The sequence below is a fragment of the Carcharodon carcharias genome, chromosome 28 (genome assembly GCF_017639515.1).
Source record: "Carcharodon carcharias isolate sCarCar2 chromosome 28, sCarCar2.pri, whole genome shotgun sequence".
NCBI classification, from domain to species: domain Eukaryota; kingdom Metazoa; phylum Chordata; class Chondrichthyes; order Lamniformes; family Lamnidae; genus Carcharodon; species Carcharodon carcharias.
The window spans coordinates 6,945,764-6,961,180 of NC_054494.1; the positions used below are offsets into that span (position 1 = coordinate 6,945,764).

General features: G+C 42.3%; 1 protein-coding gene across 1 annotated transcript in view; it reads right to left on the reverse strand.

Annotated features, from left to right (window-relative positions):
* tm9sf3 (transmembrane 9 superfamily member 3) overlaps positions 1 to 15,417 on the reverse strand; it is a 130,580-nt gene that overhangs the window by 70,335 nt on the left and 44,828 nt on the right. Inside the window, exon 4 of the mRNA XM_041176409.1 lies at positions 733 to 893. Coding sequence (XP_041032343.1) covers positions 733 to 893 — 161 coding nt within the window. The remainder of the gene's footprint in view (positions 1 to 732; positions 894 to 15,417) is intronic.

The window sequence follows — 15,417 nt, forward strand, 5'->3', positions numbered from 1 at the left end:
CTGCCATCCTTGCCCAGTCTGGCCTATTTGTGACTCCAGGCCCACAGCAATGTGATTGACTCTTAACTGGCCTCTGAAATGGTCGAGCAAGCCACTCAGTTCAAGGATAATTAGGGATGGGTAACAAATGCTGGCCTTGCCAGTGACATACCAGGTCCCAATAAAGAAGCATAAAAAAAGAAAAAAATTACAGATATCCTGATTTTTAAGATAATTTGGAAAAGAATTAGAAGTTAGAAAAAGGTTTTACTCAAAGGGTCCTGACAAATTCTTTGACATGACCATTATTGAATCAAAATCCATGAAGTTTAAAAGAGATTTAGATATTGATTTCAAAAAGAGAAACATTAAAAGAACTGGGGGGACAGCAAGAAAATGGGATGGGAGCACATGCAGAGGAAAATACTGGCACAGTCTTCGGTGGTTAAACAACCTGTTTCTGTGCTAGAACACTAACCTACAATCTACATCAGGTGAAAATTATAAACTGTAAAATAAAATGTTTTATTTGTAGGCTTGATACTGAACTTCAACTCTGAAAATTCTTACAGTTAAAAAGAAACTGCATTCTGGCAATGCATAGTCAACAAAGAAAGAAATCATAGGTTGATGTTCAGATCTAACAAAGAATTTCTACCCAAAATATTAACTTGCTTTTTGGATCTGTTGTATTTGGCAACATTTTCCAACTTTAAACGTAAAAAGAATTTTCTTTTGACAGGCTATACTTACAGAATATGACATTGCAATTTTTGTATTTGGCACCAACTTGACCTTTCCCTCACTAGTCAAGTTTACATCCACGATTCGATTGCCATTGTAGCCTATCTCGAGTTTTTTGTAGGTCCAGAGAAAATGGTCCTCTCCATTTTCATCTGCTTCCCCTACGATCCCTGCACATAACAAGAAAAACAATGTATCATGTCGTTTAAAAGCAAGTCCTTTTTTCTCTGGAAGATGTAGAACTTCTTGAACATCTAACAGTGGTTTTCTTGAAAGAAACAATGCACTTTTTAAAATGAGTGTACTACCCAGTACAGCAGTAAGGCACCCAGACCAGGAAATCCAGGGTTCAGGCACTGCCTGCATTGTATTAGCTGACTTAAGTGGCAGCAGCAGTTGGACTGCCAGACCTGACTCTTGTTCCTATGGGCGAGGGATAGAAAATAATCAAATTACAAATGGATGACAAGTGAAGATGAGGTCGGACTTAACTGTGATGCCCTTCATGCTGTTAAAGCTTGTCAAGACTGTCTTGTCTGCGCACACACATGAAGAATAGCCACATAAGCCAAACTGATTACATCAAGTTAGCACTTTAACAATAGATTCTGGAAGAATGGTGCAGGTCGTATACACCTATACATGGCTACTTCTGTACTCAAATGTTATCAATAACTCATTGTACATCTGCGACAACATATTTCTTAATCAATTAAAGATAAAGCTGACAAACAATATAAAGCAATTAATTGAGCACTCGTTATATCACTTTTTCTATTGTGTGCAAAATGGCTGTCACACTTGCTTACTCAAAACATAGCATTTGAAATGCTGAAATGTTGAGATGAGATGAGATGTAGGTATGAGCATGAGATTTTTACACCTTATCACACATCAGGAGGCAGCAAGTGAAATTACCACACAACTGCAACATCACCACAGGCCCAACACAGACGTCTTTGCCACTGTTACTGAGCCGACTATCACTTGATCTCACCCCCCGTGCCACATCCCACCACCCACTTTAATAAATTACCATGTATTCAACTAAAGATAAAATAGCTAGAAACAGCTAGCATGAATTCGAGGGAAAAGACCGTGCTTCACAATCCTCAAAAATTCCAGGTGACAGACATGATAAATTGGGTAAATGCCGTGGATGTAGCACACCTGGACTTTAGGAAAGCCTTTGACACGGTACCACAGGGGAGATTACTGGAGTAATTTTCGGGATATGGAATTTATCAAGACAATAGCAAATAATTAAAAATTCGAGAGAAAAGAGAAACTGTAGGCATTAGAGACAGATTTTCCGAATAGTTCAGGTGAGTCACGCCACCCCTCAATGTTCCACTCTGGGGCCACTTCTGTTCACTGTGTATATCAATGATTGGATACAGGCTTGGAGGGTGAAGTCAACAATTGCTTTTGATACCAAAAGAGGATCAATAGTTTTTTTTTAACAAATCAAAGGAAACTGCAATAGGATATTGGCAAGATAGAGGAATGATCTGAAACATGAGGGACAAATTACAATACCATTAATTGCAATGGAACACATTTGGTTAAAAAAGCCTGAATGTAAGTAAGCTCGGTGCTGTAGAAAAGCAGATAAATTCTTTGGGTGCAGATTCAAAGGACATTAAATAAATTTGACGTAGTGTCTTTAAAGAAAAGATAATGAAATTGTAGGTTTTAATCACTAGAGGTATGGGATACAAAACCCAAGAGCTATTAGTGACCTCACTCAGTACTGTGAACAGTACTGGCTCCACTATAAGGAAAGATATTGAGACTTTAGAGAATGCAATGTAGATTCACTAAGAAGCTGCCTTGTATGAGAAAATACAAAGACAGGCTGGAAAAACTAGGTATTTCTTTATTAGAATAATGTAGAATATGGGGGTGATGTTATGGGAGTGGTTAAAATTATGCAAGGATGGGACAGTTTGATAAAAGGAGACTTTTTCTAGTAATTGAGGGATCGAGAACAAGGGGTTAGAGATACAAGATTAAACAGAAGTGATTTCGAACAGAAGGCAAGAGAAATTTCTTTATGTGAGGCTGTGGAATCTGCTTTCAGGGCCAGTGTTTGATGCAGAAACAGTGCCAACATTCAAGGTTAGATTGAATAGATGAGTGAAAAGAAAGCAGTCGATGGGATATAGTAAAAAGCAGAGTTAAAGAGATTCTGACTATTTGCTCATAAGGTAAACGGCCACACAGGCTGGCTGGATCCAATGGCCTGCTTCTGTCTTGTTACTTCTATTATTTTCCCATGTCCACAAAAGCAAGATTTCCCCTTGCTCTAACCGTGCTTTTTTCTAGTTTCTCTCCCAGCTCACGTTGCATGAGATCCACTTGCTGATCCTTTAACCTGATTCCCACTCACTGCTGATTACACACCTTCCTTCTTAGCCCCATGCCAGTTGACATTGTAGATGGTTCCAGCTGCTCAGGTACTGCCCTCTCCAAAAAAAATTAACAGAAACTCTGGAGTATGCAATACTTTAAAACGCCTGCACAGGAACTTTCACATTGCTGTACAATCACACAACTTAAAAGTAATGCCGATCCCCTCCCTTTCAAAACCACTGACATCACACCTCCTTCTCAATCTTCTTGCTTTTGCAAGCTACTATCCCATCTATAAAATCCTCGAATGCGCAGTCACCTCCCAAATCTATGAACATTCTCTGGTGCCAGCCTTCAATCTCTTAAGGCAATGGTTTATGTCGTGGTGGTCGACATTGTTATGTATTGCCTGGTGTGGTTCAGGAGCCCCAAGCTGGCACGGCAGTCTGCTGTATTTGCTGTGGAGGAAGACAGTGGGCTGAGAAAGTGCACGATTCCCTGACCTGCGTTTTCTCTGGGCTCTCTTCTCGACCACCTGAGGTTTTTGTTTCTTCTTGCCTTTTCCAATGTCCTTCCAAACAATCAGCCTCCAAAGGTCACGGTCATCAGCAACTGTCACCCAGTTGTCAGCGTCAATGTCCGCCATCTTCATATCTCACTTGCAGGTGTCAATCTAGAAAAAGTATGAACCCCTAGGTGGTTTTGACCCAGCGGCTAATTCACCGTACAGGTCTTTGGGTATATGGCTGTCATCCATCCAATGAATGTGGCCAAGTCACCGCAGATGTCATTGACTTAGCAATGAGTGTATTTGATGGAATTAGCACATTCCATGGCCTCTGAGCTTGTGACCTATCCAGTCAGGAGCTGCCAAAGATACGTCTGGGACAACAAAGGTGGAAACAGTTCAGCCTTTTCTCCTGCCTTGCATATGTTATCCAGGTCACACACAGTAGAGGAATGCACTAGGGATACAGGCTTGGTAGACCCACAGTTCGATGTTCTCAGTCAGGTTGCTGCTCCACACTCTTTTACTCAGCTTACGTACAACAACTGTAGCTTTTGTGATGTGTGAGTTGATTTCAGCATCAAATGACAGATTGCTAGTGATTGTGGAGCCTAGATATGTGAAGTTATCAACAACTTCCAGCGTCACATTGTCAATGTCAATGGATGGCAATATAGCAACACCCTGGGCAATAATATTCGCTTTCCTGATAGTCAAATCAAACTTTTTACAGGCATGAGAGTGTCTGCCCATTTGCTGCTGAAGGCGTTCCTCAATATGAAATGTTATTGCATCATAGTCAGTATAGAGCAACTCTCTGAGGAGGACTTGGCACACCCTTGCCTTAGATCTCATGCAAGCAAGACTGAACAGCTTTCCATCAGTTCTGGTATGCAAGTAGACTGCCTCTGTAGATGGCCTGATAACAGCAGCAAAGAGAAGAATATGTCAAAGAGTGTCAGTGCCAGAGCACAACCTTGCTTGACCCCACTGCAGATCTCAAAGGGTTCTAATGTTGCCCATCATAGCTGACTTTACGCATCATGTTGCTATGGAAAGAGATCACATTGAGCAGCTGTGGTGGGCAGCCAGTTTCCACCAGCAGGTTAAATAGCCTGTCCCTGCTCACATTGTCAAATTCCTTGTGGACTCCTTTGTTCACGGCACTTCTCTTGCAGCTACCGGACTGAGATCATGCCAATTGTAGATCTTCCATTTTGGAAACCACACTGGGATTCAGGGTAGATGCATTCAGCCAGGATCTGCAGTCTGACAAAGGCAACAAAGCAAATACTTTTTCTATGATGCTCAGCATGCAACCACGTCAATAGTTGTTGCAATCACTGTCGATTATTGTCCAAGGTGTTGCTAAATTGCAATCTATTGACATTGACAATGTGACACTGGAGGCTGTGGATAGCTAGCTTCACATATCTAGGCTCCACAATCATCAACAATCTGTCACTTGGTGCTGAAATCAACACACACATCACAAAAGCTACAGTTGTTATATGTAAGCTGAGTAAGGCAGTATGGAACAGCAACCTGAGAACATCAAACTGCAAGTCTACCAACCTTTGCATCATGCATATCCTGGGACACTACCCTCTCCAGCAGAGACAGATAAGATTGTGCAGATCCTGCAGGAGTGCCGGGTTCCCGTGCTTAATGAGTTCAGGCAGTATAGCATCAGCACCTGAAGCTTTGCCAATGACTTTGCTAAGCTCCTCGACTGTGAGCACGATATTTAGTTCTGGCTTTCTACAGTGTCTAGCGTTTCCTCGGTGACAGTGTTCTCCTTAGAGTACAATTCAAGGTAATGTTCCACCCATCTCTCCAACTGTTTATTGCAGTTGGTGACGACCTCCCCTGCCTTTGTTTTCAATGGAGCTGTATTTTTTACTGATGGACCTGTTGCCTTTTTGATCCCTTCATACACGGCCCTTTTCTGCTCTAGCTTCCGATATGTTCAGAGTGCGGTATAGTAGATGGTGTCTCGAAGTATGTTCCATTTTGCTTCTGCGTTCTCTGTGGGGATGTCAGAGTATGCTTGTTCAGCCAAGGCAAGGAGTTGTTGATTATTATCTGGGCAGACAGTGTGGCCGACATTGATCCGAGGGTGGCATTTCTGCTCTGAATGAAAAACTTCAAATGTTGCATCTTCACCCCAGTGCATACCAGGGACTGATCTGTATCACAGTCAGCGCTGTGGTAGTTGCCTGTATTGAGAGTACTGCTCAGAGATGCTGGTGATGATCAGATCCAGCTGGTACCAATGCCCTGATCTCAGATATCTCTAAGACACTTTACGGCATGGTTTGGTTTGAAAGATGTTAGTTACACAAAGCTTGTGGCAGCAGCAAAACTTAAGTAGTATCTTACAGTCTGAAACAGGGGAATTTATAATGGGGAACAAAGAAACGGGTGACCAACTAAATACATACTTTGGTTCTGTCTCCACAAAGGAGGACACAAATAACATACCAGAAATGTTGGGAAACACAGGGTTTGGTGAGAGGAAGGAACTGAAAGAAGTCAGTATTCGTAGGGAAATGGTGTTGGATAAATTGATGGGATTGAAGGCCGATAAATCCCCAGGCCTGATAATTTACATCTCTAAGAGTACTTAAGGAAGGCCCTAGAAATAGTGGATGCACTGGTGGTCATCTTCTGAGATTCTATAGACTCTGGAACAGTTCCTACAGATTGGAAGGTAGCTAATTTAAAAAGGGAGGTAGAGAGAAAACAAGGAATTATAGACCAGTCAGCCTGACGTCAGTAGTGGGGAAAATTCTAGAGCCCATTATGAAAGATTTAATAGCTGAGCACTTGGAAAACAGTGGCAGAATCAGACAGAGTCAGCATGGATTTACGAAAGAGAAATCATGCTTGACAAATCTACTAGAATTTTTTGAGGATGTAACTAGTAGAATTGATGAGGAGCAGCCAGTGGATGTGGTTTATTTGGATTTTCAGAAGGCTTTCGACAAAGTCCCACATAAGAGGTTAGTGTGTAAAATTAAAACGCATGGGATTGGGGGTAGTGCATTGAGATGGATAGAAAACTGGTTGGCAGACAGGAAACAGAGTAGGAATAAACGGGTCTTTTTCCAAATGGCAGGCAATGACTAATGGGGTACCGCAGGGATCGGTGCTGGGACCCCAATTATTCACAAAATATATTAACGATTTAGATGAGGGAGCTAAGTGTAATATCTCCAAATTTGCAGATGACACAAAGCTGGGTAGGAGGGTGAGCTGTGAGGAGGATGCAGAAATGCTTCTGGGTGATTTGGACAAGCTGAGCAAGTGCATGGCAGGTGCAATATAATGTGGATAAATGTGGTGTTATCCATTTTGGTAGCAAAACCAGGAAGGCAGATTATCTGAATGGCTATAAATTGAGAGAGGGGAATGTGCAACGAGATCTGGGTGTCCTTGTACACCAGTCGCTGAAGGTAAGCATGCAGGTGCAGCAGGCAGTAAAGAAGGCAAACAGTCTATTGGCCTTCATAATGAAAGGATTCGTGTACAGGAGCAGGAATGTCTTGCTGCAATTCTACAGGGCTTTGGTGAGACCACACTTGGAATAACATTCAAGGCTATGGGCCAAGTGGTGGTAAATGGGATTAGGTAGGTAGGTCCGTTGTTTCTCATGTGTCAGTGCAGACTCGATAGGCCGAAGGGCCTCTTCTGCACAGAGATTCTGTGAATATTGTGTGCCATTTTGGTCTCCTTATCTGAGGAAGGATGTACTTGCTATAGAGGGAGTGCAGCGAGACTTGTGTCGAGTGTGTGGGTGGAGAGAGTTAACACGCTTTCTGCTTTTTGTGGTACTTTGCTTCTCATTTCCATCCCCCACTGCTGGCTAGCCATAGCACAAAAAAAAAGCCAAACATGCAAGTCTGCCCCTGTCAGTACACAGCTTCTCTATTGGCAAATCTTCAAGTCCTCAGCTGTGAACATCTTACCCGTGCCTAAGTGTTTGAATTCTGCCAAGGAGATTTCTGCTCCTGCCACAGCACTGAAATGGCCTAAATAAGACACAAATAGCATCCTCTGTGACTGTGGTGAATTAGCCCTCTTTGATCTTTCTGCAGCCGTTGACACTGTTGACCACACCATTCTCCTCGAATGTCTTTCCTGTGTTGTCCTACTCAATGGGATGGCCCTTGCTCAGTTTCAAATGTAGCAATGGCTCATCCTCACACCCCAAGTACAAGTTACCTTGGCACCCTTCTTTTCCTCATCTATTATCCCATGGTGGCATCATCTGAATACATGGAGTCAGGTTCCATGCATACTGACAGTAAACCTCTCCATCATCACTTTCAACTCTACTGCCTGTGTTGTCAGACTGCTTCTCAGATATCCAGTCATGGATGAGCCACCGTTTTCTCCAGTTAAACACTGGGAAGGCTGAAGCCTTCAGCCCCATCACAAATTCTGGATCCAAGCCATCAAATGCATCCTCCACCTTGGCTATTGTCCATGCTCAACCAAGCTGTTCACAACTTTGGTGTCCCATTCAACCCCAAGCTGAGCTCTGACTCTTAATGCTCACCAGCACAAAGATGATCTACTTGCCCTCCATAGCATGGCCTGACTCCACCCCTACCTTTACTCATTTGCTTCTGAAATCCTCATCCATGGCTTTGTCACCCTCATACTCATCCATTCCAACAGTCTCCCAGTTAGTGCCCCATCCTCGACCCTTCAGCTCAACCAAAACTCTGCAGCCCTTTTCCTATCCACACCAACTCCAGCTTACCGATCACCTGGCCTTGCTGACCTACTTTGGCTCCTAGTTCAACAATGGCCATAGTTTATAATTTTTTATCTGTGTTTAGAAATTGCTTCATGACCCTGTCCTTTCTCTCCTCTAACTTCCTACACTTCTACAACTCCCCCGCAACCACAAACCCCAAACTCTCCTGTTGTCTGACATTAAATTGCTTCATTGGAAGCATCAGGCCAAAACAAAGCATCCCAAGCACAACGCTTCAACATAATTTAAGAAGAAATAGCTTAAAAATTACTGCTCTGTGCTGCATTTGCTCTGCTCAGTCAGATCAGCTCAATAGCTGCAATAATTAACTCAGACCCCTAGGCAAAGGAACCAAGAAAAGACCCAACAATGCTTTGGTTCCTGATCTATGGTCAGTGACCACTACTTGGAAGCACATGTGTGAGGTCAGTTATGGATGGGGATTAACAGTGACCCAGACTCATTGTCCAGGTTCAATGGTGAATAATCATGAAGACATTTGCCACAAGTTACCAGAGGGCACTAGCATCTGGTGAACCCGATAACAAAGCAAGTCTGAGACAAAGTTGGGTGGTACAGAAAATAATGTAGATGGGAGAAAAAAATTGCAAATGGACATTGACAGACTAAGTGAGTGGGCAAAATTCAGCAGATGGAATTCAATGTGGGAAATGAGACACCATCCACTTTGAGCCTAAGAAAATTAGAGCAGTACATTTTCTAAAAGGCAAGAAATTAGGAACTGTGAAGCAGCAGAGAGATTTAAGGGTGTAATTACAGTAATCAGAAAGCTAGCAGACCGGTGCAAGACAATCTTAAAAACTAATGGAATTAGCAGGTGAAGTGCAGGTTCCCCAGAATGATATGGGGCTAAAAGCATTAAATTATGAGCACAGGTAACTGTAGTTAACAGCTTAAGTATAAGATTGATACTGGTGTAAAAAAAAATTACAATAAAGCGTAAAGAGCGGGGGATTCTTCAAGTGTTAAGAGCAGTGATGCTAGAGTAATTAATAAATTAAATAAAATACAATAGTGATGGCAGGAAGGGTGATGTGTTGCTGCTGCAGCTTGAGAGAGCTGGATTACCAAGGTGATCCAGAGCGAACACATCTGCAGTAAGTGTTTGTAGCTCGAGGAACCTCGGATCCGAGTTGAGGAGCTGGAGTCCGAGCTGCAGACATTGCGCCACATCAGGGAGGGGAAAGTTACCTGGGCACTTTGCTCCAGGAGGCGGTCACACCCTTCAGATTAGGTCATTCAAATGTGGTCTGTGATCAGGGACAGGAGGGTGTGGCTGCAGTGAGGCAGGTTTGGGGACCCAGGGGCAAGCCTTCGAGGAGCCTTGCCCCTGCAAATGTCAACAGTTATGAGGTTCTTGCAAGCTGTGTGGACAAGAGCAGGGACTGCTGGGAGAATGAGTGAACTGACCACAGCACCGTGGTACAGGGAGCTATTCAAGTGGGGGAAGGAAATAGGATAGTAGTAGTAGTGGGGGACTGTATAATTAGGGGGATAGATACTGTTCTCTGCAGCTGTGAGCACGAGTCCCGAAGGCTGTGTTGCCTGCTCAGTGTCAGGGTTAAGAACATCTCCTCAGGGCTGGAGAAAAACTTGCCGAGTGGGAGGGCAGGGATGCAGCTGTCATCATCCAAGTTGGTACCAATGACATTGATAGGACTAGAAAGGAGGTACTGCTGAAAGAATTCGAACAGTTTGGAGCTAAAATAAAAAGCAGAACTTCCAAGGTAATAATCTTGGGGTTACTACCCGAGCCACGGGCAAACTGGCATAGGGTAAATAAAGTCAAGGAGTTACATGCGTAGCTCAAAGATTGATGTGGGAGGAATGGGTTTCAATTAATGGGGGCTGTCACCAGTACTGGGGTAGAAGGGAGCAGAGGGGGCAGGCTTCACTTGAACCATGGTAGGAGCAGTGTCCTGGCAAATCAAATAACTAGGGCTATAAAGAGAGCTTTAAACTAAATAGAGGGTGGTCCTGGAGAGGGGATATGTAGGCTTACAAGGCAAAAGGATATGACAACATTACAGGGCAGCTATTTAGGTAAAGATACCCAAAGTGTGACAGGAAGGGATAGAGTGTACAAACATAAAAAAAAGCAGCAAATAGGGTCAAAAGGGAAAAATGGGAAAAAGACAAAATGAATGGCTCTTTACTTAAATGCACATAGTATTCGGAACAAAATAAACAAATTAACAGCACAAATAGAGGTTAATGGGTATGATCTTATCGCCATTACGGAGACATGGTTACAAGGAGATCAAAGCTGGGAACCAAATATTCAGGGGTGTGTGACTTTTCAAAAGGACAGACAGGAGGGAAAGGGTGGTGGGGTAGCTTTGTTAGTACGAGGTGGAATCAGTATGATAGCAAGAAATGATCTATGTTCGGAGAATGTAGAATCCACATGGGTGGAGGTGAGAAATAACAAGTAGAAGATGACACTGGCAGGAGTAGTCTATAGGTCCCCTAACTGTAGGGCAGAGAATAGATCAGGAGATAATGAGGGCATGTAAAAGAGAGAGTACGCATTAATCATGGGTGACTTCATTCTTTGGGATTGGGAAATATAATAGGCAGAGGTAGCCATGAGCAGAATTCATAGGCAGCTTCCTAGAACAATATGTTGTGGACCCAACCAGAATTAGGCTAATCTGGATCTGGTGATATGTAATGAGGCAGGTTTAATAAATGATCTCAGAGTAAAAGGACCGCTAACAAACAGTGACCATAACATGGTAGAATTTAGCGTTTAGTTTGAAAGTGAGAAACTTGGGTCAGAAACAATTGTGCTAAACTTAAATAGTGGTAATTACAAAGGAATGAAGGCAGAGTTGGCTGGAGTGGAGAGGGAGAAAATAAATTCTGAGGGTAAATTAGCAAGTAATATAAAAACAGAAAGTAAGAGCTTCTTTAAATATACAAAAAGGAAGAGAGAGGCCAAAAGTGAACATAGAGAATGAGGCTGGGGAATAATAATGGGGAACCAGGAAATGGCAGAGGAGTTGAATAAATACTTTGCATGAGTCTTCACGGTAAAAGATACTAATAGCATTCCAAAAATACTAAATAATCAAGGGGCAAAAGAGAGGGTGGGGAAAGAAATAATTACAGTAACTGTCACTAGAGAAAACGTACTAGGGAAACTAATTGGGCTAAAGGCCAATAAGTCCCCTGGGCCCGATGGGTTGCATCCTAGGATATTAAAGCAAGTAGCTACAAAGGTGGTGGATACACTGTTAGTAATCTTCCAAGAATCCTTAGATTCTGGAAAAGTCCCAGAGGACTGGAAAACTTCCAATGTAACACCCTCCTTCAAAAAGGGAGGGAGACAAAAGAACAAGTAACCATAAGCCAGTTAGCTTAACGCCCGTCATTGGGAAAATGTTAGAGTCTATTATAAAGGACGTAATAGCAGAGCTTTTAGAAATGCATAATATAATCAAGCAGAATCAGCAAGGCAATCATGCCTGACAAACTTATTAGAATTCTTTGAGAAGGTTAACAAGCAGGATAGATATAGGGGAACCAGTAGGTGTAATATATTTGTATTCCCAAAGGACGTTTTGATAAGGTACCGCACATAAGGCTACTTAATAAGATAAGAGCACATGGTGTTGGGGGTAGTATATTAGCATGGATAAAGGGTTGGCTAATAGAAGGCAGTGTGTTGGGATAAAGGGCACATTTTGAGGATGGTATCCTATAACTAGTGGAGTGCCACAGGGATCAGTGCTGGGGCCTCAATTATTTACAATATATATTAATGACTTGGATGAGGGAAGTGAATGTACTATCGTCAAGTTTGTGGATGACACAAAAATAGGTGGGAAGGCAAGTGGTGAGGATGACAGAGTCTGCAGATGGATATAGACAGGCTAAGTGAGTGGGTAAAAACTTGGCAGATGAATATAATGTGGGAAAATGTGAGGTTATGCACTTTGGCAGAAGAATAGAGGAGCTGAATATTATTTAAATGAAGAAAGACTGCAGAAAGCTGCAGCACAGAGGGATTTGGGGGTCCTCAAGCATGAATCACAAAAAGTTCAGCAGGTAATAGGGAAGGCAAATAGAACGTTGGACTTTATTTCAAAGGGAATGGAGTATAAAAATTGGGAAGTCTTGCTAAAACAAAACAAGGCATCAGTTAGGCCACACCTAGAATACTGTGAACAGTTTTAGTCTCCTTATCTAGGGGAAGATACAGTGGCATTGGAGGCAGTCCAGAGATTCACTAGGTTGATGCCGGGTATGGAGAGATTTTCTAATAAGGAAAGGTTAAGTAGATTGGCCTGTACTCATTGGAGTTTAGAAGAATGAGAGGTGGCCTTATTGAAACATTAAGATTCTTAGGGGGTTTGACAGTGTAGGTGCTGAGAGGTTGTTCCCTCTTGTGAGAGAGTCTAGGACCAGAGGGCATAATCTCAGAGTAAAGGGTCACCCATTTAAGATGGGTGAGGAGGAATTTTTTCTCTGAGGGTAGTGAATCTGTGGAATTCTTTACTGCAGGGGGCTGTAGAGGCTGGGTCGTTAAGTATAGTCAAGGCTGAGATAGACAGATTTTTAATCAGTAAGGGAATCAAGGGATATGAGGTAAAGGCAGGAAAGTGCAGTTGAGAATCATCAGATCAGCCATGACCTCGCTGAATGGTGGAGCAGACTCGATGGGCCAAATGGCCTACTTCTGCTCCTACATCTTATGGTCGTCTTAGGTTGCATAGACTAGGTTTGTATTCTTCCCTCAAGCAAAGAGGATTAAGGGGTAATCTAACTGATATGTTTAAAATATTTAAAGGATTTATTAGGGTAGGCAGACAGAAACTATTTCCTCTGGTGGGGAGTCCAGAATGTGAGGCATAACTTTAAAATTAGAGCCTGGCCGTTCTGGGGTCACGTCAGAAAATACTTCTTCACACAGAGGATAGTGGAAATCTGCAACTTTCCCCACCAAAAAGCTATTGAGGCTGAAGATCAACTGAAAATTTCAAAACAGATCGATAAACTGTTGTTAGGCAGGGTATTAACAGTCATGGAACTGTGGATGACAAATCATGGAAGCATTGTGAACTGCGGGAGTATGGCATTGAAAATGAGGATCAGCTATGATCATAATGAATGGCAGAGCAGGTTCAAAGGGCCAAATGACCTATTCCTGCTCCTATTTTCTACGTTTCTAAATTTTGCAGTAATTATGTGGAGCACAAGTTCATGTAATATACGCAAGGCCATTTTCTAGATCAGTATGTCCAGGAACCAACTGAAGAAGTCTAGTTTAGAACTAGGGTTGTGCAAAGAGAAATTATTAATCAATGGACTTATACCAATCAAGCCTCTAGGGAATAGTGATCATAATATGGTAGCATTTTACTGAGTTTGAGAGTTAAGTCTGAAACTAAGGTCTTAAATCTGAATGAAGGAAACAACAGTTATGAGGGAGGGGTTGGCTAAGGTCAGTTAGGAAAACTAGATTAAAAGATATGCTGGTAGATAAGCAATTGCAAGCATTTTAAGAAATCACCCAAAAATTTGTAATATACTTTTTCTAAAAGAATAAAAACCCCCAAGGAAAAAGTCATCCTACTCTTGATCACTGGAGAAGTTAAAGATAATGATAGATTAAAGGAAGCGGCTTGTAATATTGCCATAAACAATAGTAAGCCTGAGGAAAAGTTTAGAATTCAAAGGATGACTAAGGAATTGATAAGGAAGCACAAAAGAAAATAAAAGAAATCTAGCAAGACTCAAAAACAGATTAGAAAAGCTGCTATAGATATGCAAGAGATTCTTGTAAATAAACATGGATCTCAGAGACAGGAAAAGGAGAAATTATAATTGGGAATAAGGAAATGGCAGACACATGAAATAAACACTTTGCATCTGTATTCAAATTAGAAATAACATTACAGAAATCGTGGCGAACCAATGGTCGAGTAAAAATGAGGAATATTAGTAGAAAAACAGCACTGGAGAAACAAACATGACATAAGGTCGACAAATCCTCAGGACTTAGAATCATAGAAAGTTTACGGCACAGAAAGAGACTACTTGGCCCATCTTGTCTGCATGGGCTGAAAAATGAGTCACCCAGACTAATCCCCCTTCCCAGCATTTGGTCTGTAGCTCTGCAGATTACGGCACTTGAGGTATATATCCATTCACCTTCTAAATGAGCTGAGGGGATTTCTGCCTCTACTACCCTTCCAGGCACTGAGTTCCAGACCCCCACCACACTTTGGGCTAAAAATATTTTCCTCATCTCGCCTCTAATTTTCTATCAATCACTTTAAATCTATGCTCCATAGTCACTGACCTCTCTGCTAAAGGGGGGGGGCAGTGGCATAGTGGTATTGTCACTGGACTGGTATTCCAGAGACCAAGGGTAATGCTCTGGGCTCGAATCCCACTGCTGGAGATGGCGAAATTTGAATTCAATAAAAATTTGGAATTAAAAGTCTGATAATGACCATGAAACCATTGTCGAGAGTTGTAAAAACCCAAATGGTGGTCTGGTGGGGAGTCGTCTTTAGGAAAGGAAATCTGCCGTCCTTACCTGGTCTGGCCTACTTACGATTCCAGACCCACAGCAATGCGGTTGACTCTTAAAATGCCCTCTGAACAAGGGCAATTAGGAATGGGCAATAAATGCTGGCCTAGCCAGTGACGCTGATATCTCACAAACGAATAAAGAAAAAAATAGGTCCTTCCCATCCACTCTATCCAGGCACCTCTCAATTTTGTACAACTCAATCAAATCTCCCCCCAGCCTTGATAGCATGCACTCTACAGCTTTAAAATAGATTGCTACAGAGGTGGTGGATTCGTTGATTTTTAATTTTCAAAGATTCCCTAGATTCTAGAATGGTCCTTATGTTGCAAAAGCAAGCTGCTATTCAAGGAGTGGGAGAGAGAAAACAGGAAACTATGGGCTAGTAAGACTGACAACAGGAATAGGGAAATGCTATAATCTATAAGAGCTGTGGCAACAGGGCACTGAGAGAACCATAATATCATTAGACAGAGTCAACACTTTTATGAAAGGGAA